At 45.8% G+C, this 22813-nt stretch overlaps 1 protein-coding gene across 4 annotated transcripts in view; it reads left to right on the top strand.

Annotated features, from left to right (window-relative positions):
* LOC139227885 (complement decay-accelerating factor, GPI-anchored-like) overlaps window positions 1-22813 on the top strand; it is a 48173-nt gene that overhangs the window by 20183 nt on the left and 5177 nt on the right. The window contains exons 3-5 of one of the 4 annotated variants that reach the window (XM_070858994.1): window positions 2882-2978; window positions 7176-7249; window positions 22620-22805. In XM_070858994.1, the coding sequence (XP_070715095.1) occupies window positions 2882-2978; window positions 7176-7249; window positions 22620-22805 (357 nt within the window). The remainder of the gene's footprint in view (window positions 1-2881; window positions 2979-7175; window positions 7250-22619; window positions 22806-22813) is intronic. The other 3 variants (XM_070858995.1, XM_070858997.1, XM_070858996.1) reach the window with 3 other exon arrangements.

Raw genomic sequence — 22813 nt, forward strand, 5'->3', positions numbered from 1 at the left:
AGTTCCAATTCCCTTTCAGCCAGTGCATTCCAGATCATAACAACTCACTGTGTAAAAAAATTCTCCTCTTCCCTAGTTCTTTTGCCAATTGTCTTAAATCTGTGTCCTCTGGTTACCAGCCCTCCTGTCACTGGAAACAGTTTCTATCTATATCAAAACCCCTCATAAATTTGAACACTCTAATAAATCTCCCTTAACCTTCTCTGTTCGAAGGAGAACAATCCCAACTTCTTTAATCTTTCCACATAACTGAAGTCCTTCGTCCTTGCTACCATTTTAGTAAATCTCATCTGCACTCTCTCCAAGGCCTTGGCATCCTTCCGAAATTGTGGTACCCAGAATTAGGCACCAACTAAGACCCAACCAGTGATTTATTATAAAGGTTTAGGATAACTTCCTTGCTTTTGTACTCAATTCCTCTATTTATAAAGCTACAGATCCCATATGTATTTTAACCTCCTGATCAACTTGTCCTGCCAGCTTCAAAGATTTGTGTATGTGAACCCAAAGGTCTCTCTACTCCTGCATTTCCTTTAAAATTGTATCATTTAGTTTATATTACATTTTTCCTTCCACTTCACACTTCTCTGCATTAAAATCACTTGCCATGTGTCATTTTGCCCATTTTGCCAGTCAGTCTTTGTCCTCCTGAAGCTTGCCACTTCTTCTTCACCCGCCCAAATGACACAAAAATAAATAGTGCACGGAGGATGGGAAATCTACCCTTGGATTTATGTAGTAAAATTGAAAACTGTTGTGGGTATTTTTCAAAAAGCATCGATGTTTGAGAAAAACTTGTATTTATATAGTGCCTGTCAGGATCTCCTGACCCCCCAAAGCACTTCACAGCCACTTAAATACTGTTTGAAGTGTAGTCACTGTTGTATTAAAGGGAAAAGTGGCAGACAATTTCAACATAGTCAGTTCTTGCAAACAGCAATGAGATAAATGATCAGATAATGTTTTAGAGATGTTGGTTGAGGGAGTAATGTTGGCCAGTACACTTGGAGAACTCTCCCGCTCTTTTTGGAAAAGTTCTTTGGGATCTTTTACATCCAGCTGAGAGGACAGACAAGGCCTTGGTTTAATATCTCATCCAAAAGACAGTGGGGCCGAAATTCAGCTCCCCAAAAAGGCCACTTACTGCCAGAAAGCGGCGGATTGGTGGCGGAGTTGAGCGGCCGCCGACTCCCGGTCCAGTGACCGCCACCAGTGAAATGTAGCTCAGGGATTTTTCTGGCGGTCCCCACTTCCGCCTCGCTGCTGCTGACTGTCCTAAGTGCGTTGTCAAAGGGCGCACCGCCGATCTCCCGCACTGCAAAAAAATGTAACGTGTTTTACTACGTTAAGGGCGCTTTATATAAATACAAGCTGTTGTTGTTGTTTCCGATATGAACAGAAAGACCTTCCATTCGATTAATGTTCGGTTAGTCTCGGCACAAAACATAATGAAAGTAAATGCCTGTTCTCAAGGAAGAGGTCATGATGCCTTCCTTATGCAGAAGTCCATGGTGCCTGTGTTATTTAAAAGATCGTATTGACTGAATAGAGGATTACTGAGAGACCAGGAGTATTCACTGTAGCCGTTGCTGACGACCTCACTGAGAAAGTGCTGAAAAGCAGCAAAATGCAACAAGGAGGCACATACCTCAACCATAATTAATATAAGGCACAGCAAAGCACGGCACGCTAACCCGTATATATTGCTGTTTGGATTGCTCCAATAAGGTGGTTCTCTCTTGCCCAGTAAAGGTCTAAACTATTCACGGTCTGCTGCATAACTGCAGCACAGAAAGGTGTGAGCATGCAGCAGGGTAAGGACATAAAGGTGCAGCAGTAGCCAAAGAGGAGGAAGAAGCGTAGGAAATAGAGGTGAAACCAGGAAAATTGGTGCAACAGGTCTGTATTGAAAGGTGAGAGTAGCTGCTCTCAACATCAAACCAGTATTTAACTAAGGCACAAAGAAAGGATCCCTTACAAAACTGAGATCAATGGGAGTCAAAGGGAGAAGCCTCCAATGGCTGGAATCGTAACTGACGCACAGTTGTGGTTGTCATGGCCAAACATCAGTCCAGGGATGCTACAGGGAAGTGTCCTTCGCTTCACTCCACTGAGTTTCTGATGGCTGATAAAGATTTATATTCTTTAGATAATGAGGGATGATCTCATTGAATGATACAAACTTCTTACAGGGCTTAACAGGGTAGATGCAGGAAGGATGTTTCCCCTGGCTGGAGAGTCTAGAACCAGGGGTCACAGTCTCAAAATAAGGAGTCGGCCATTTAGGACTGAGATGAGGAGAAATTTCTTCACTCAAAAGGTGGTGAATCTTTAGAATTCTCTACCCCAGAGGGCTGTGGATACTCAGTCATTGAATATATTCAAGACAGGGATCGATAGATTTTTGGATATTAAGGGAATCAAGGGATATGGGGATAGTGCATGAAAATGGAGTTGAGCTGGAAGATCAGCCATGATCTTATTCAATGGCTGAGCAGGCTCAAGGGACCGAATGGCCTACTTCTGCTCCTAATTCTTACGTTCTTATGTTCTTATTTAATTATATCAATTTCTCTTTAGTATGGCTGGTAGTTATTCTGGTGACTGCCTGCACCTCTAGATGCCTTTCAAGAGCTGCACTGAAGAATATTGTAGGTATCATATTCTAGGGAGCTCTGCTATCTTGGGGTTTGGCATCATTGGAGTGAATCTTGTATTTGCATTGCCAAAATTTTGAAAATAAATCAACAGTTGGGCTAACCTGGCATTGTGGAACAATGTGCAGTGGTTTAAGCACCTTACTGTTTAAATTTCTGTGGATTGCATCGAAAAATCATTTGGAGATTTTGATGTTTAGTAACATCACTTTTTTTCGGTCTAGCAAAGGACTGTGGTAATCCAGGAGATATTGAGAATGGATATTTTGAAGCACCAGATACTACTTTTGGAGAGAGAGCTACTTATCACTGTGATGCAGGGTGAGTATTCCGTTGCACCAGTTCCTGAATGATTTGGGGTGAAGGGTTGTGATTATGTCGAGGGCCTTCACAGTATCCGCCTTGTGCAGTTTATGCAAATTGCTTTCAGCAAGGGCTCAAGCAGGAGGGAGAATTGCTTTTTTGCAGTCAGAACCCTGTGGGTAATATTGCGAGAGGTGATGCTGGGGAGTGTTGCAACCTTTAGTTTGGAGGGACACTCTCATCTAAAAGGGAGATGTCTGGGCTGCATAGGAAGGTGGCAGTGCAGCTGAATGCAGGTTCTTGGTGGTGCAGTCCGTCAATGGAAGAAGGTTAACACACTGAAGAAGTTTGTCAAGGTGAGTGTGTTCAACCTCTTGAACTTATAGTGCACCAGGGATTTTCCAGTTTTGGGGAAGGAGCACCAGTCATGGATGCTTTGGGGTAGCCGTGCCAACAATTTATTTAACATTTTCAAAATAATGGCAGCTTCCCCTTCAATGCCCATTCTGTCTTGCCAGTGCTTTGCTTAGGTGCTCCAGCTACATTATGAGATAGACTCATAATTTAAAGGGACACCAAGGACCTAATGAGCCTAGTGCACAACTTGTGTGGAGGCTCCTTTTGATCTCACTGTCTGCCTTTGGGCATATTGGGATGTTGTAGGCCTCGGGCCATCACTACGGGCCTCCAATCCCCCAAAATATGGGACATCTGCCCTCACATCATTGGACCTATTGAGTCCTTTGGGAATGTGTGAAGCACCCTGGAAGATGTGACCGTTAGTATGGAGGACTCCACTACCTCAATCGGTGCAGTTGCTTGACTGCTTTACAGAACTGTAATCCACGCTGGAGTGTATGGCAGCATAACCCCTCCTTAACAGGGGTCTGAAGCATAACTGTAGATTCTTGGGAATCTCATGCCTGATGCTGTAGAGATGGATGTCTGTGAGTCTGTTTTCTCTGGATTCATCATGCTGGGCAATTGTCTGCACAGTACCCTAGCGTGGGATTTCAACAGCATCATTTCAGTATTATGATCTGCTCCCATACAGATCAGAGGACATGCTGAAAGAGGGCCCAGTGGTAAGGGGATGGATCAAGAAGCTGCCTCTCAGCACAACTCTGCATCTACACCGTCTAATCGCCCCATGGTCAAATGGCCCATATAAAGTCAGAAAGCAGTCAAGCTCAGCCACTACAGTAGCAATTGCAGGGACAGTTTTTGACCCAGCAAAATGCAGTACAGAGCCACCACCATTCAGGAATTACTCAGATATATCTGGTAGCCAGTCAGTGCACTTTCTTTTCCTATAAAGATAGCAGCTAAAAAAAGAATGATATTTACTCTCCATACGCAGTTACAAAGGAGATGCCCTGGGGTAAGAGACACTGATAGCACTTCAAACCCTACAGCTGTAATACATCTTTGGAATTATGGATTAGGATTATGGATTTGGAGTTGGGCAGAGAGTTAATTTGTCCTGAGCTATATTTCTGCAGCAGGAGAGGAATGGATGTGCCTGCTTGGGTGAGGTGAAGGACAAGATTGTAATATTTGGGTGTCCTGCGTCAGTTTGCTGGGAACATGTGACGGGGGAACTTCAAAATTTGAGTGAAATGATTCTCCAGTAGATATCAGATTTGTCGTCCTTGCTGCAGTTCCAGTGGAGTTGGCAACTCATTCGCATCTGCCTCGTTGTCGCCATTTTCTGGCCCTTCCTGATAGTCCTCTAGCATTTGATACATGGTGACTCCATTGTGCAGCATATAGCACAGGGTATCATTTTGGACACCTTTTGAAGTCTATACAATAGGAACACCACCAGATCTATCCAGACAATGAGATCTTTGTTTCAGAATGCCTATTATATGCTCTGTTTGTGTCCCTCTGGAGGCACGTGTCTCAATGTATTTTCTTCCTGGTGCAGTTTATGGATTCTGCAGTGGGATTGGCCACTACCAAAGAGGGTATCATTGGCCAAAAAGGATACATCCATCAAGAGCATAAATGCCATCAAATAATGGTGGAGCTGCAAACTGATGGAGATTAAATGTATTATGGCAACCTCAAGAGTAGCCGGCATCCAATTGCATGATGTGATTCTAATGGTCACATATTATACAGATGTTAAGGAAATGGAACCCTTTCCTACTCATAAGTCCCATAGCATTATTAATAGGAATCCATATGACCACAGCGGTTTCATTGGTGATGCCCTACATTCTTGGGGAACCAGCTATTCTGAAAATGTGAAGATCCCCCTTTTTCTGCTGGTCATTTTCTTTCAGAAAAGTGAGGAAGTCCTTTGCCCTGGCCTGTAATTGACCTAATGTATGCAAGGGTGCACTGCAGACTATCTGATCTAATAAATGCTATGCGAGATCGCTTGAAAGGGGCCAGTCGCTTGGATGTTCAAATAATTAGTTATGTTCATTGGAGCCATCCTAGTCATGGATGAAGCAGGAGCTGGCAAAGTTCTAAAACTACATCCCTGGTGAAATGTAACATCAACAGTGACCACTTGAATTTTCATAGTACAAAAAGGAACCAAGGCACTCCACTCGCAAAGAGAAACTGACACCGAGCCAACGAAGCAGAGTGAAGGAGGGTGGGAGGTGGGTTTTCTGGAATATTTTAAAGGATAAGGAAGTGGAGAGGCAGAGGGCCTTAAGAAGAGAATTTCACACCATGGGGTCAAGGCAGATGAAGGGGTGGGAGAATGCACGACATGTCAGAGTCAAATGAATGGAGAACTGGGGGGGGGGGAGAAGTTGTATGGCTGAAAGTGTTCGCATAGCTAGGAAGGACGAGGTCATGCAAGGATATAAACATGAAGATTTACAACGGGCTGAGATAGGGGTAGAAATAGGCAGTCTTTGTGATGGAGCAGATATGGTCACCCCAGAGTTGAACAGAACAGCCAGTGGCAAAGAAAGAGTTCCTTGTTGAAGGAACTATTGCGATGTCTATACACTGCCGCTTAAGTCAGAGTGGAACAGCTCAAGCCACCTTCAATGCCTCAATGCACCTGCCTCTACTCATACCCATTGGACTCTTCATCATCCTCAAGCATTCTGTGAACAGGAGAAATTTCCAAAGGAATGCCCATCCTCTACAGGAAAGGCTGTTTCCATTTAGAGGGCAACTCCCCTTAACTATATGTGGTGACAATCAACAGTTAACTGCAAAATGATTGTAAACAAAGACCAAAAAATAGAAGCAAAACCAAACTATAACAGCCAAGAAAAGACCTTTGCAGCCATTTGCCAAATTAAGGGACATTTACCATTAAATTCTGAAAATCAGGGTGTCAGTTTGAAAATGTTTCCAATTTATTGAGGTGCACAGCAAGAACATTTTAAAAGGCAGCTTCTCCTTTTTTTGGCCTTTAATGGAATCCGTACATTTCAGCAGCACTGGGAGGTGACCAGCCAAAACATAACAGACAGGACACTCCCAGCGCATTTTCAGTCCTTCAAGATAAATTTTGAGGCTGTGAGATGCCACTTTTCTGCCTATTAATTTCAATAGAGAGAAAATCAGTGGCAGCATGCCTGTAATTTTCTGTATGCTCTGGCTGCTTGCAACATGGGGCCTCACAAAATTTACCTTTCCAACTTGGCCTCAAATTTCCTGCACCCAATACACATATGCGCCACTAGTGCGTCAAAACAAGCAATCTCTTCGAACCTTCCTTATGGGGTTTGACCATCACCTTTGCACAACAACAGTACCAACTCTATTGTACTCTATTTGTCTGTTAATGAAGCCGAGTACCGTAGTTCTCCTTCTTGCACTACCTAAATACTGTGTTGATAGTTTTATCGATGTATTCAGTTTAACCATTAGATTTCTTTCCTGATCAGCTGAACCACTGAACCACTTTCACATGAAACCTTTGGTTCACTGTCTGACAACAGATTTTTTTTTTTTTTTTTATTCGTTGCCAATCTTTCCAATTCTTTGTCAAATCACAAACGCCAGAGGTCACCTTGCACACATCAAGGATCACTCTGCGCCAATGCTCTTAGCCAAAAGGCCTAGAGCTACTGCACCGTTCCTGGAAGTACTGCAATACCAGGTTCGTGCCATGGATGTGGATGGGTCAGGCCCCCCACACACCTCCATGGAGGTGGATGGGTCAAGCCACCCCACCCACCTCCTATTTCTTTCTCTTTTGGGTTTTTACAATGGCTTGTTTTTCTTTTCCAGGTACAATATGGTTGGTAGCGACATGCGGTTATGCACACACGATGGTTGGAATGGTCAGGTCCCAACATGTAAAAGTAAGTTTGGGTTCCATATTTTGTAAAGTGGACAACTTGATTGTCTTCACTTAATAGTTTAGCGCATTTGTTGACAAATCTGAAGTGCTGGCATTACATATCAGCTTTTTTCCCTACAGTCTTTTGTTGTCTCCAAAGTTCTGAAAATAGTTCTGTTCTAACTTTCAGGATGGCAAGAAAATTCTCGTTCAATATTTTGATTTAAGTTTTCACTATTTAGAACATTAAGCTTGGAATAAGAACATAAGAATTAGAAGCAGGAGTAGGCCATTCAGCCCTTCGAGCCTGCTCCTCCATTCAGTAACATCTTCTACCTCAATTCCACTTTCCCGCACTATCCCCATGCCCCTTGGTATCCAAAAATCTATCCATCTCTGTCTTGAATGTACTCTATGACTGAGCATTCACAGCCCTTTGGTGTCGAGAATTCCAACGATTCACCACCCTTTCAGTGAAGAAGTTTCTGCTCATTTCAGTCCTAAATGGCCGACCCCTTATTCTGAGACTGTGACCTCATGTTCTAGACTCCCCAGCCAGGGGAAACATCCTCCCTGCATCTACCCTGCATCTGTAGTTCAGGAGATCGAGTCCCTGATAAAAGGGCGTGGAACTCGGGAGGAGGAGCGGCAGTTCGGGAGATCGAGGCCCTGATAAAAGGCCGCGGAGCTCGGGAGGAGGAGCGGCAGTTCAGGAGATCGAGGCCCTGACAAAAGGTCACGGAACTCGGGAGGAAGAGCGGCAGTTCGAGAGATCGATGCCCTGATAAAAAGCCGCGGAGCTCGGGAGGAGGAGCGGCAGTTCGGGAGATTGAGGCCGAAGGTAAAACAAAGAAGTAAAAAGAAATCGAAGTGTGACATCACAGCCAAGCGGGTAAGTGATTGGCTGGTGGATTGGTGAGTAGTTAATCTTTTTTTTTTAATTTCCTTATCAGAAAGTAACCTTTGGCATTGTTGCCAAATTAAGTTAATTTAAGAGTTAAGTCACGGCAGGAGAGCCCAGACCCGTGTCATGCTCCTCCTGTGCTTTGTGGGAAGTCAGGAACGCTCCCAGTGTCCCTGGCTGCTATGTCTGCAGGAAGTGCATCCAGCTGCAGCACCTGACAGATCGCATTGCGGCACTGGAGCGGCGCATGGTATCACTCTGGAGCATCCGCGATGCTGAGGATGTCGTGAATAGCATGTTTAGTGAGTTGGTCCCACCGCAGGTAAAAGTTACACAGCCAGATAGGGAATGGGTGACCATCAGGCAGAGCAGTAGTAGGAAGGTAGTGCAGGGGTCCCCTGCGGTCATCCCCCTCCAAAACAGATACACCACCTTGGGTGCTGTTGGAGAGGATGACTCATCAGAGGAGGGCAGCAGCAGCCAAGTTCATGGCACCATGGGTGGCTCTGCTGCACAGGAGGGCAGGAAAAAAAGTGGGAGAGCTATAGTGGTAGGGGATTCTATTGTAAGGGGAATAGATAGACGTTTCTGCGGCTGCAATTGAGACTCCAGGATCATATGTTGCCTCCCTGGTGCAAGGGTCAAGGATGTCTCGGAGCGGCTGCAGGACATTTTGGACGGGGAGGGTGAACAGCCAGTTGTCGTGGTGCATAAAGGTACCAACAATATAGGTAAAAAACGGAATAAAGTCCTACAATCTGAATTTAGGGATCTAGGAGTTAAATTAAAAAGCAGGACCTCAAAGGTAGTGATCTCAGGATTCCTACCAGTGCCACGTGCTAGTCAGAGTAGAAATAGCACAATAGCTAAGATGAATGCGTGGCTTGAGGAGTGGTGCAGGAGGGAGGGATTCAAATTCCTGGGATATTGGAACCGGTTCTGGGGGAGGTGGGACCAGTACAAACCGGACGGTCTGCACCTGGGCAGGACTGGAACCAATGCTAGTGCTGTTGGGGTTTAAACTAATATGGCAGGGGGATGGGAACCTATGCACAGAGACAGAGGGAAGTAAAATGGGGGCAGAAGCAAAAGATAGAAAGAAAAGTAAAAATGGAGGGCAGAGAAACCCAAGGCAAAAATTAAAAAGGGCCACATTACAGCAAAATTCTAAAGGGACAAAGAGTGTTAACATAGAAACATAGAAAATAGGTGCAGGAGTAGGCCATTCAGCCCTTTGAGCCTGCACCACCATTCAATAAGATCATGGCTGATCATTCACCTCAGTACCCCTTTCCTGCTTTCTCTCCAAACCCCTTGATCCCTTTAACCATAAGGGCCATATCTAACTCCCTCTTGAATATATCCAATGAACTGGCATCAACAACTCTCTGCGGTAGGGAATTCCACAGATTAACTGTTGTGTATCTGTAAAGCATGCACTCCCATGTTCCGCCACCAGGGAATGCATCCCCTGAAGTCCCAAGGGATCTCAGCATCCCTTGGGAGCACTGTATATAAGCCGGCCCCTAAGGCCTGTTCTTCACTCTGGAGGGTTTTATTAAAGACTGAGGTCACTGTTACTTTAACCTCCCTGTGTGCAGCCTCATCTGTGTTAGGAACACAATAACTGGCGACGAGAATACGAATCCAACGCAAAGATGCAGCAAACTGTGGGCATCCTGGAGAAGTTCTCAGAGGGTGAGGACTGGGAAGCCTATGTCGAACGGCTAGACCAGAACTTTGTAGCCAACGAGCTGGATGGAGAAGGAAGCACTGCAAAAAGGAGAGCGGTCCTCCTCACAGTCTGCGGGGCACCGACCTACAGCCTCATGAAGAATCTTCTGGCTCCGGTGAAACCCACAGATAAGTCGTATGAGGAGCTGTGTACACTGGTTCATGCTGATGGCGAGGTATCGGTTCTATACATGCCAGCAATCTGAAGGTCAGGAAGTGGCGCGCTACGTCGCCGAGCTAAGGCGACTTGCAGGACAATGTGAGTTTGATGGCTACCTGGAGCAAATGCTCAGAGACTTTTTTGTACTGGGCATTGGCCATGAGACCATCCTACGTAAACTTTTGACTGTAGAGACACCAACCCTCAGTAAGGCCATTGCGATAGCATAGGCGTTTATGTCCACCAGTGATAACACCAAACAAATCTCTCAGCACACAAGTGCTAGCAATGTTCATAAATTAACTGGAACTGTGTTTGCGAGCAGAAACGTACAGGGCAGAACCCACAAGTCTGCAACTGCCAGCAGGCCTCAGGTGACCCAGATGACTCAGGGTCCCCAACAAAGGATGAATGCAAGGCAATTCACACCTTGTTGGCGTTGTGGAGGCTTCCATTCAGCCTATTCATGCCACTTCAAAGGGTATGTTTGCAAGTGCTGTGGAACAATGGGGCACCTCCAACGAACTTGCAAACGAGCTGCAAGCTCTGCAAAACCTGCTAACCACCACGTGGCAGAAGAAGATCGGTCCATGGTGGATCAAAGCAATTTCGAGCCTCAGAGAGAGGAGGCAGATGCTGAAGTACACGGGGTTCACACAGTTTTGACGAAAATGCTAAACGTAAAAATTGAATGGCTTACCTGTAGCCATGGAACTGGACACTGGTGCTAGCCAATCCATCATGAGTAAAAAGATGTTTGAGAGACTGTGGTGCAACAAGGCATTCAGACCAGCCCTGAGCCCCATCCACACGAAACTGAGAACGTACACCAAAGAGCTTATCACTGTCCTGGACAGCGCCATGGTCAAGGTCACCTACGAGGGCACGGTGCATGAACTGTCACTCTAGATTGTCCCGGGCGATGGCCCCACACTGCTTGGAAGGAGCTGGCTGGGCAAAATCCGCTGGAACTGGGATGACATCCGAGCACTATCACATGTCGATGAGGCCTCATGTACCCGGGTTCTTAACAAATTTCCTTCCCTTTTTGAGCCAGGCATTGGAAACTTTTCCTGGGCGAAGGTGCGGATCTACTTGGTCCCAGAGGCACGACCCATTCACCACAAGGCTCGAGCGGTACCTCACATGATGAGGGAGAGAGTTGAAATCGAGCTGGACAGGCTGCAACGCGAGGGCATCATCTCCCCAGTGGAATTCAGTGAGTGGGCCAGCCCGATTGTTCCAGTACTCAAAAAAGGATGGCACGGTCAGGATTTGCGGTAATTATAAAGTAACTATTAATCATTTCTCGCTACAGGACCAACGCCCACTACCTAAGGCAGACGACCTATTTGCGACGCTGGCAGGAGGCAAAACGTTCACCAAGCTCGACCTGACTTCGGCCTACATGACGCAGGAGCTGGAGGAGTCTTCGAAGGGCCTCACCTGCATCAACATGCACAAGGGACTGTTCATCTACAACAGATGCCCGTTTGGAATTCGGTCGGCTGCAGCGATCTTCCAGAGAAACATAGAGAGCCTACTCAAGTCAGTACCACACACGGTGGTCTTTCAGGATGATATATTGGTCACGGGTCGGGATACCGCCGAGCACCTACAAAACCTGGAGGAGGTCCTCCAGCGACTGGATCGCGTAGGGCTGCGGCTGAAGAGGTCGAAATGCGTCTTCATGGCAACAGAAGTGGAGTTTTTGGGGAGAAAGATCACGGCGGACGGCATTCAGCCCACAGACGCCAAGACAGAGGCTATCAGGAGAACGCCCAGGCCACAGAGCGTCACGGAGCTGCGGTCGTTCCTGGAACTCCTCAACTATTTTGGTAACTTCCTACCGGGGTTAAGCACCCTTTTAGAGCCCCTACATGTGTAATTGCGCAAAGGTGAGAACTGGATATGGGGAAAAAAATAAGTAATTGCTTTTGAGAAAGCCAGAAACATTTTATGCTCCAACAAGCTGCTTGTATTGTATAACCTGTGTAAAAGACTTGTGCTACCATGTGACATGTCGTCATACGGAGTCGGGTGTGTATTACAACAAGCTAACGTTGCGGGGAAGTTGCAACCTGTCGCCTATGCTTCCTGGAGCTTGTCTAAAGCCGAGAGGGCCTACAGCATGATTGAGAAAGAGGCATTAGCGTGTGTGTTTGGGGTAAAGAAAATGCATCAATACCTGTTTGGCCTCAAATTTGAGCTGGAAACTGATCACAAGCCCCTCACATCCCTGTTTGCTGAAAACAAGGGGATAAATACTAATACCTCAGCCTGCATTCAAAGGTGGGCACTCGCGCTATCAGTATATAACTATACCATCTGCCACAGGCCAAGCACTGAGAATTGTGCAGTTGCTCTCAGTCAGCTACCATTGCCCACCACGAGGGTGGAAATGGCGCAGCCTGCAAACTTGTTGATGGTGGCGCAGCCCGCAGACTTGTTGATGGTCATGGAAGCATTTGAAATTAATAAATCACCTGTCACGGTCCGCCAGATTAGGACTTGGACCAGCCAAGATCCTCTGCTGTCCCTAGTAAAAAACTGTGCACTGCATGGGAGCTGAGCCAGCATCCCCGTTGAAATGCAAGAGCCAATCAAGCCGTTCCAGCGGCGAAAGGACGAGCTGTCCATTCAGGCAGACTGCCTGTTGTGGGGTAACCGTGTAGTGCTACCCAAAAAGGGCAGGGAGACGTTCATCTCGGATCTCCACAGCACACACCCAGGTATAGTAATGATGAAAGTGATTGCCAGATCCCACGTGTGGTGGCTTGGTATCGACTCTGACTTAGAATCATGTGTACGGCAATGCAGCGTGTGTGCTCAGTTGAGCAACGCGCCCAGAGAGGCACCACTAATTTTGTGGTCCAGACCATGGTCGAGGATCTATGTCGACTATGCGGGCCTGTTTCTCGCTAAAATGTTCCTGGTGGTGGTGGATGCTTTTTCAAAATGGATTGAATGTGAAATAATGTCGGGAAGCACCGCCACCGCAACCATTGAAAGCCTGAGGGCCATGTTTGCCACCCATGGCCTGCCTGACATACTGGTCAGTGACAACGGGCCATGTTTCACCAGTGCCAAATTTAAAGAATTCATGACCCGCAATGGGATCAAACATGTCACCTCAGCCCCATTTAAACCAGCCTCCAATGGGCAGGCAGAGCGGGCAGTACAAACCATCAGAGCCTTAAACGAGTCACAGAAGGTTCACTCCAAACCCGCCTGTCCCATGTACTGCTCAACTACCGCACGAGACCCCACTCGCTCACAGTGGTGCCCCCGGCTGAGCTACTCATGAAAAGGACACTTAAAACCAGACACTCGCTGGTTCACCCCAACCTGCATGATCAGGTAGAAAGCAGGTGGCAGCAACAAAATATAAACGATGGTCGTGCCACTGTGTCACGGGAAATTGATCTGAATGACCCTGTGTATGTGCTAAACTATGGATATGGTCCCAAGTGGATCGCGGGCACGGTGATAGCTAAAGAAAGGAGTAGGGTGTTTGTAGTCAAACTAGACAATGGACAAATTTGCAGAAATCACCTGGACCAAATGAGGCTGCGGTTCACAGACTGCCCTGAACAACCCACAGCAGACGCCACCTTTTTTGAACCCACAACACACACCCAAAGGATCAATGATACCACGTCGGATCAGGAAATCGAACCCATCACGCTCATCAGCCCAGCAAGGCCAGGCTCACCTAGCAGCCCTGCAGGGCCAACAACACGCCAGCCCAGCGAGGGCACAGCCAACACACCAGAACAGACATTTGTACTGAGGCGATCCACCAGGGAAAGAAAGGCTCCCGACCGCCTCACCTTGTAAATAGTTTTCACTTTGACTTTGGGCGGGGGTGGGGGGGGGTAGTGACGTGTATCTGTAAAGCATGCACTCCCATGTTCCGCCACCAGGGAATGCATCCCCTGAAGTCCCAAGGGATCTCAGCACCCCTTGGGAGCACTGTATATAAGCCGGCCCCCTAAGGCCGATTCCTCACTCTGGAGTGTCGTATTAAAGACTGAGGTCACTGTTACACCTCCCTGTGTGCCGCCTCATCTGTGTTAGGAACACAATATTAACAATTCTCTGAGTGAAGAAATTTCTCCTCAGCTCAGTCTGAAATGGCTTACCCTTATCCTTTGACTGTCCCCTGGTTCTGGACTCCCCCAACATCGGGAACATTCTTCCTGCATCTAATCTGTCCAGTCCCGTCAGAATTTTATATGTTTCTATGAGATCCCCTCTCATCCTTCTGAACGCGAGTGAATACAGGCCCAGTTGATCCAGTCTCTCCTCATATGTCAGTCCTGCCATCCCGCGAATCAGTCTGGTGAACCTTCACTGCATTCCCTCAATAGCAAGAACGTCCTTTCTCAGATTAGGGGATCAAAACTGAACACAATATTCCAGTTGAGGCCTCACGAAGGCCCTGTACAACTGTAGTAAGACCTCCCTGCTCCTATACTCAAATCCCCTAGCGATGAAGGCCAACATACCATTGGCCTTCTTCACCACCTGCTGTACCTGCATGCCAACTTTAAATGACTCCCAGGTCTCGTTGCACCTCCCCTTTTCCAAATCTGCCACCATTCAGATAATATTCTGCCTTCGTGTTTTTGCCACCAAAGTGGATAACCTCACATTTATCCACATTATACTGCATCTGCCACGTGTTTGCCCACTCACATAACCTGTCCACGTCACCCTGCAGCCTTTTAGCGTCCTCTTCACAGCTCACACCGCCACCCAGCTTAGTGTCATCTGCAAACTTGGAGATATTACACTCAATTCCCACATTCAAATCATTAATGTATATTGTAAAGAGCTGGGGTCCCAACACTGAGCCCTGCGGCACCCCACTAGTTACTGTCTGCCATTCTGAAAAGGACCCGTTTATCCCGACTCTCTGCTTCCTGTCTGCCAACGAGTTCTCTGTCCACGTCAGTACATTACCGCCAATACCATGTGCTTTAATTTTGAACACCAATCTCTTGTGTGGGACGTTGTCAAAAGCCTTTTGAAAGTCCAAATATACCACATCCACTGGTTCTCCCTTGTCCACTCTACCAGTTACATCCTCAAAAAATTCTAGAAGATTTGTGAAGCAGGATTTAACTTTCATAAATCCATGCTGACTTGGACCGATCCCATCACTGCTTTCCAAATGTGCTGCTATTTCATCTTTAATAATTGATTCCAACATTTTCCCCACTACTGATGTCAGGCTAACCGGTCTACAATTGCCCATTTTCTCTCTCCCTCCTTTCTTAAAAAGTGATGTTACATTAGCTACCCTCCAGTCCATCGGAACCGATCCAGAGTCGAAGACTGTTGGAAAACAATCCACTATTTCTAGGGCTACTTCCTTAAATACTCTGGGATGCAGACTATCAGACCCCGGGGATTTATCGGCCTTCAATCCCATCAATTTCCCTCACTCAATTTCCCGCTGAATAAGGATTTCCTTCAGTTCCTCCAAAAAGACAAGCCTGAAGGCTCTGTGCCTCAATGTGAGGAGTATTCGTAATAAGTTGGCGAATTAACTGCCCAGGCAGCTATTAACGAATATGATATAATTGGGATTACGGAGACATGGCTCCAGGGTGACGAAGGCTGGGAACTCAACATCCAGAGGTATTCAACATTCAGGAAGGATAGACAGAAAGGAAAAGGAGGTGGGATAGCGTTGCTGGTTAAAGAGGAAATTAACGCAATAGTAAGGAAAGACATTAGCTTGGATGATGTGGAATCTGTATGGGTACAGCTGCGGAATACCAAAGGGCAGAAAACGGTAGTGGGAGTTGTGTACAGACCACCAAACAGTAGTAGTGAGGTTGGGGACAGCATCAAACAAGAAATTAGGGATGCATGCAATAAAGGTACAGCAGTTATCATGGGCGATTTTAATCTACATATTGATTGGGCTAACCAAACTGATAGCAATACGGTGGAGGAGGATTTCCTGGAGTGTATTAGGGATGGTTTTCTAGACCAATATGTCGAGAAACCAACTAGAGGATTGGCCATCTTAGACTGGGTGATGTGTAAGGAGAAAGCACTAGTTAACAATCTTGTTGTGCGAGTCCCCTTGGGGAAGAGTGACCATAATATGGTAGAATTCTTTATTAAGATGGAGAGTGACACAATTAATTCAGAGACTAGGGTCCTGAACGTAAGGAAAGGTAACTTCGATGGTATGAGACATGAATTGGCTAGAATAGACTGGCGAATGATACTTAAAGGGTTGACGGTGGATAGGCAATGGCAAATATTTAAAGATCACATGGATGAACTTCAACAATTGTACATCCCTGTCTGGAGTAAAAATAAAATGGGGAAGGTGGCTCAACCGTGGCTAACAAGGGAAATTAGGGATAGTGTTAAATTCAAAGAAGGGGTATATAAATTGGCCAGAAAAAGCAGCAAACCTGAGGACTGGGAGAAATTTAGAATTCAGCAGAGGAGGACAAAAGGTTTAATTAGGAGGGGGAAAATAGAGTATGAGAAGAAGCTTGCAGGGAACATAAAAACTGACTGCAAAAACTTCTATAGATATGTGAAGAGAAAAAGATTAGTGAAAACAAACGTCTTGCAGTCAGAATCAGGTGAATTTATAATGGGAAACAAAGAAATGGCAGACCAATTGAACAAATACTTTAGTTCTGACTTCACGAAGGAAGACACAAATAACCTTCCGGAAATACTAGTGGACCGAGGGTCTAGCGAGAAGGAGGAACTGAAGGAAATCCTTATTAGTCAAGAAATTGTGTTAGTGAAGTTGATGGGATTGAAGGCCAATAAATCCCCAGAGCCTGATGGTCTGCAGAGTACTTAAGGAAGTGGCCCTAGAAATAGTGGATGCATTGGTGATCATTTTCCATCAGTCTATCGACTCTGGATCAGTTCCAATGGACTGGAGGGTAGCTAAAGTAACACCATTTTTAAAAAAAGGAGGGAGAGAGAAAACGGGGAATTATAGACCGGTTAGCCTGACATCAGTAGTGGGGAAAATGTTGGAATCCATTATTAAAGATGAAATAGCAGCGCATTTGGAAAGCAATGACAGGATCGGTCCAAGTCAGCATGGATTTATGAAAGGAAAATCATGCTTGATAAATCTTCCAGAATTTTTTGAGGATGTAACTAGTAGAGTGGACAAGGGAGAACCAGTGGATGTGGTGTATTTGGACTTTCAAAAGGCTTTTGACAAGATGCCACACAAGAGATTGGTGTTCAAAATTAAAGCACATGGTATTGGGGGTAATATATTGACATGGATAGAGAACTGGTTGGCAAACAGGAAGCAGAGAGTCGGGATAAATGGGTCCTTTTCAGAATGGCAGGCAAGGCTCAATGCTGGGACTCCAGCTATTTACAATATACATTAATGATTTAGATGAAAGCATTGAGTGTAATATCTCTAAATTTGCAGATGACACTAAGCTGGGTGGCGGTGTGAGCTGTGAGGAGCTTGCTAAGAGGCTGCAGGGTGACTTGGACAGGTTAGGTGAGTGGGCAAATGCATGGCAGATGCAGTTTAATATGGATAAATGTGAGGTTATCCACTTTGGTGACAAAAACATGAAGGCAGCATATTATCTGAATGGTGGCAGATTAGGAAAAAGAGAGGTGCAACGAGACCTGGGTGTCATGGTACATCAGTCATTGAAAGTTGGCATGCAGGTACAGCAGGCGGTGAAGAAGACAAATGACATGCTGGCCTTCATAGCTAGGAGATTTGAGTATAGGAGCAGGGAGGTCTTACTACAGTTGTACAGAGCCTTGGTGAGGCCTCATCTGGAATATTGTGTTCAGTTTTGGTCTGCTAATCTTGCTATTGAGGGAGTGCAGCGAAGGTTCACCAGACTGATTCCCGGGATGGCAGGACTGACATATGAGGAGAGACTGGATCGACTGGGCCTGCATTCACTGGAGTTTAGAAGAATGAGAGGAGATCTCATAGAAACACATAAAATTCTGACGGGACTGGACAGGTTAAATGCAGGAAGAATGTTGCCGATGTCGGGGAGTCCAGAACCAGGGGTCACAGTCTAAGGATAAGGGGTAAGCCATTTAAGACCGAGCTGGAGAAACTTCTTTACTCAGAGAGTTGTTAACCCGTGGCATTCTCTACCACAGAGAGTTGTTGATGCCAGTTCGTTAGATATATTCAAGAGGGAGTTAGATATGGCACTTACGGCTAAAGGGATCAAGGGGTATGGAGAAAAAGCAGGAAAGGGGTACTGAGGTGAATGATCAGCCATGATCTTATTGAATGGTGGTGCAGGCTCAAAGGGCAGAATGGCCTACTCCTGCACCTATTTTCTATGTTTCTATGTTAGCCTATCAAGCCCCTTAAAAATGTGATATGTTTCAATGAGATCACCTCTCATTCTTCTAAACTCTAGAGAATATAGGCTGAGTCTACACAATCTATGCTCATAGGACAATCCCCCCATCCCAGGAATCAGTCTAATGAACTTTTGTTGCGCAGTAAGGCAAGTATATCCTTCCTTAGGTAAGAAGACCAAAACTGTACACTTTTCTATCCAGGTATGGTCTCACCAAGACCCTGTATAATTGTAGTAAGACTTCTTTACTCTTGTACACCAATTATTTTGCAATAAAGGCTACCATTTCCTTTCCTAATTGCTTGCTGTACCTGCATGTTGACTTTCTGTGATTCATGTGCAAGGACACCCAGGTGTCTCTGAATACCAACAGTTCCCAATCTCTCACCATTTAAAAAATACTCTGCTTTTCTATTTGTCATACCAAAGTGGATAACTTCACATTTCTCCACGTTATATTCCATCTGTCATGTTCTTGCCCACTCACTTCGTTTGTCTATATCCCTTTGCAGCCTCACAACTTAATTTCCCACCTAGCTTTGTATCGTCAGCAAACTTGGATACATTACACTCGGTCCCCTCATCCAAATCATTAATATAGATTGTGAATAGCTGCGGCCCATGCACTGATCCTTGCGGTACCCCCACTAGTTACAGCCTGGCAACCCAAAAATTATTTGTTTATTCCTACTCTCTGTTTTCTGTCGATTAGCCAATTCTCAATCCATGCTACTATATTATCCCCAATCCCATGAACCTTAATTTTGTGTAATAATCTCTTGTGTGGCACCTTATCAAATGTTTTTTGATAATCCAAATACACTAAATCCACTGGTTCCTTACCATGTGAGTTATATCCTCAAAACACTAAGAGATTTGTCAAACACAATTTCCCTTTCATAAATCTGTCTTGACTCTGCCCAATCATATTTGATTTTCTAAGCGCCCTGTTACCATGTCCCGAAAAATAGAGTCTAGCACTTTCTCTACTACTGATGTCAGGCTAACTGACCTATAGTTCCCTGTTTTCTCTCTTCCTCCTTTCTTGAATAGCGAGGGTACCTTTGCTATCTTCCAATCAGCGGGGACCGTTCTAGAATCTAGGGAATTCTGGAAGATCAAAACCAATACATCCACTATCTCTGTAGCCACTATTTTTAAAACCCTAGAAAATAAGCCATCAGGTCAAGGATTTGTCAGTTTTTAGTCCCATTAATTTCTCCAGTAATGTTCCTTTACTAATACTAATTTCTTTAAGTTCCTCATTCTCACTGGACCTTTGATTCCCCACTATTTCCGGAATGTTTTTGTGTCTTCTTGTTCCGTGCAGTCAGATACAAAGTATTTGTTTAATGTCTCTGCCATTTGCTTATTCCCCATTATAATTTCTCCTGTCTCTGCCTGTAAGGGACCCGCATTTACTTTTGTTATTCGCTTCCTTTTTAAATGGCTTTCAACCAATCAAGCCATTTCAAACCATTCAATCTTCCACAGACATGTCTTATTGTTATTTAATCTCTCTCACCCCTAAAGGTAGCCAGGCAAAACTTCAGAATAGCTAGCTATCCCCACATCTCCATTATTCACTTATGGTCCTTTGCTTTCTGCAGATAGCATCCCCTTGGTCCAAGTAACACTCTTGGCGCTGAAATTGGCCCTTTCTATTAGAGCTGTAACCAGCTCAGAGAGGGAGCCGGTAAGGAATCACCGCTCAGTCGGCGTGGAGGGGCTGCCATTTTGTAATTTGCCCTCCTTTATTTTTGGAGCAGTGTATGGGACCGCCCCGCTCGTTTTCCCGACACATCATGCACGTGCCGACCCCTTACCGACTGGCAGCGATCTTCTTTCGGAAATTGCCCCGCGGGAAACTGCCCTGCGCAGAATCGCCGATCGGTGCCACTGACAGCTTTTTCTGGCGGGAACCTTCTTGGGCTGGGCGGCGCGTCCGCCCTTAAAGGGGAGGGCGCACTGCTGCCGCCTCCATTTTATTTTAATTGTTGGCCAACTGCCAGGTCGGCCTGACAATGGTGGCCACGGGTTCGGCAGGCAGCCCTGCACCCCCTCTTGGGTGCCAGGCGGCTGGTCCAGCTGAAACCCTCCCTGGTGGCCCAGTGTTTGCCACTTAAGTGGCTGTAGAGTTCGCAGCGGTCCTCCCCTTTAACTGAAGGGGAAGGACGTTGTGATGCATCAGCACGACTCGGCACATCCGTGTCTCGCTGACGTCCTCAGCGGGGTGCTGATGACTCAGAGTGATGGTCGCTCCGACCCGCTCGCACTTCCGCCCCATTACAAAAAAAAATACAAGGACCTGAATTTCTCCGGATTGTCCGTTTCGGGCGGAGGGCAATTTTGGCCCCCTTGTGTTCCGTGGAGTTTTGATTATCTATTTCTGAACTTATCCCTATAACCCTCATTCCTAACCAGATATTTATCCAGCTCCTATTTGAGAAAGTTAGTTCAGATCTAGTTAATAGTTTAGGTGGGAATCTTGTCAACAAATCCAGAGCTCTGCCGGGGAAAAATTCTTCCAATGTCTGATTCTGTGGTGCTGTGCACTAGGAAAGGATTTTTGCCACGAGAACTGGGGAAACTGCTGAACTGGGAGAACAGGCCCTGGTCTGGATTTTCCAATTGGGGGTGGTACAGACTTTGCCCTCGCTGCTCTCACTCTGCTCTGACCTCTTTTCGGGTCAGGGTAAACATAATCATTGTGGTAGGCTCCCAACGTTACTTTCAATCCCGCTGGTGGCTTGCCTCAGCTACCTACTCACCAGTAACCTGCTCAGTTTAGGTACTTCCAAATCAGACCACATTATGGCCCTGATCCAGACACTAGAGATGAATGCCAGAGGAGAGATTAGAGTAGCTGCCTTCAATATCAGTGCATTATTTGACTAAGGATAGCACCAAGAAGGCCCAGAAGAACTGAGGTCAATGGGAGTCCCCAAACTTTCCAGTGACTAGAGTAGCAAGTGGCATTGGAATCCTATGCTGTATTTAGGACCCCAATCCAATTTTGGAACTGAATATTGAACGGCGAAACCAGCGGTCATTTAAAAAGACCACTGGTCACAGAAACTTAAAAACAACAGCTTTGCCAATGATCTTGGTGAGGCCCAGAGGAGCTTCTGGCACCACTCTGTGGAGGAGTCAATGAAATTTCCCGCACCCAGTCCTCCGAACAGCAAGATGGCAGCATTTGATCAGCACTAGAAACTTGCCAATATTATTGTAACAAGGTCCAAACATGAAAACAGACGCCTCACCATCGCCATTGGGCAGGAAACTCAAAAACTCTGCCCACCTGATTTCTGTCTAAAATGTAAATCAGCCCAAATGTATTACTGGAACTGCCATAAAGGTATAAGTACTTGCACATACACGGTATGTAACATGCACGGCTTCTTTAAGATGTTGTACTTATTTTTGCCTCCTAGCTCAAATCATAGAATTTCATTCTTACATCCTCCCCTGTCGAAATGGTGTCTGCCCTGCTGAAAATGATTTGCTGTGGAGCCTGCCTGCTTTAGTTATCAGTGCTGTGATCCCTGGTATTGAACATTTACTCTTGCTGTTCAGCTCCTTCACCCATTAACATCGTCCAATTATTGTCAACTGCTTCAGAGGTACAGAAATTTAAATCATTGCAGGTTTGGTTGACTTCTGCATAAAGAACTTGGGCTACATGACTAAACTCGGGTGCATTCACCACATAGAGATCAATGCTCTGCAAAAGACTGTAATGAATGGAAAAGAGGAAAGTATGGGGCCTGGTCTCTTATTGTGTGTTTTTTGTATGTACCTTACTTATTCAATCTACATCATAAGTGAACCTTATTTAATTCAGTGATTTTGCATAGTTTGCTTGAAGAAAGACTGCCCAGGAGAGGCACGAGTTCAGGGCCCAGAAGAGGCGAGGGCCCAGGGGCAGCACAGGCCAGCCCACACTGCGATATGTGTGCCACTAGGTCCATGCAACAGAGTTGGTTTCCAGTTATCTTGGTTAATCCTTGCCACTGGACCAAGACCTAGCTCTGTCAAACCTGTGTGATGGCTGGTGTGCAACGGACACCACACATTAAAAAAATCCACGCACAGGCATCTTCCACCCTTCAAGATTTAGTTCGGGACCTAGAAGCAAGTCATCCTCGATTCGAGGGACTGTCTATGATGATGAACTGGTGAGAAGCTGGTTGCACAGTGGAGACTAATACATTGCTCTGGTCAGTTATTAGATGTCAACCTCCAAAATTGTCTGCAAATATCCAAATAGTGGCAGGATTTGGACCTGTATACAGATATCAGGAAACAATCACCTACAAGTGCAATGAAGGTTTTGAAATGATGGGAGATAATGTCATTGAATGCAATGAAGATAGCACATTTGTGCCACCTCCACCTACATGCAAGCATCGTGAGTAA

The sequence above is a fragment of the Pristiophorus japonicus genome, chromosome 17, assembly GCF_044704955.1.
Source record: "Pristiophorus japonicus isolate sPriJap1 chromosome 17, sPriJap1.hap1, whole genome shotgun sequence".
In the NCBI taxonomy this organism is placed as follows: Eukaryota; Metazoa; Chordata; class Chondrichthyes; family Pristiophoridae; genus Pristiophorus; species Pristiophorus japonicus.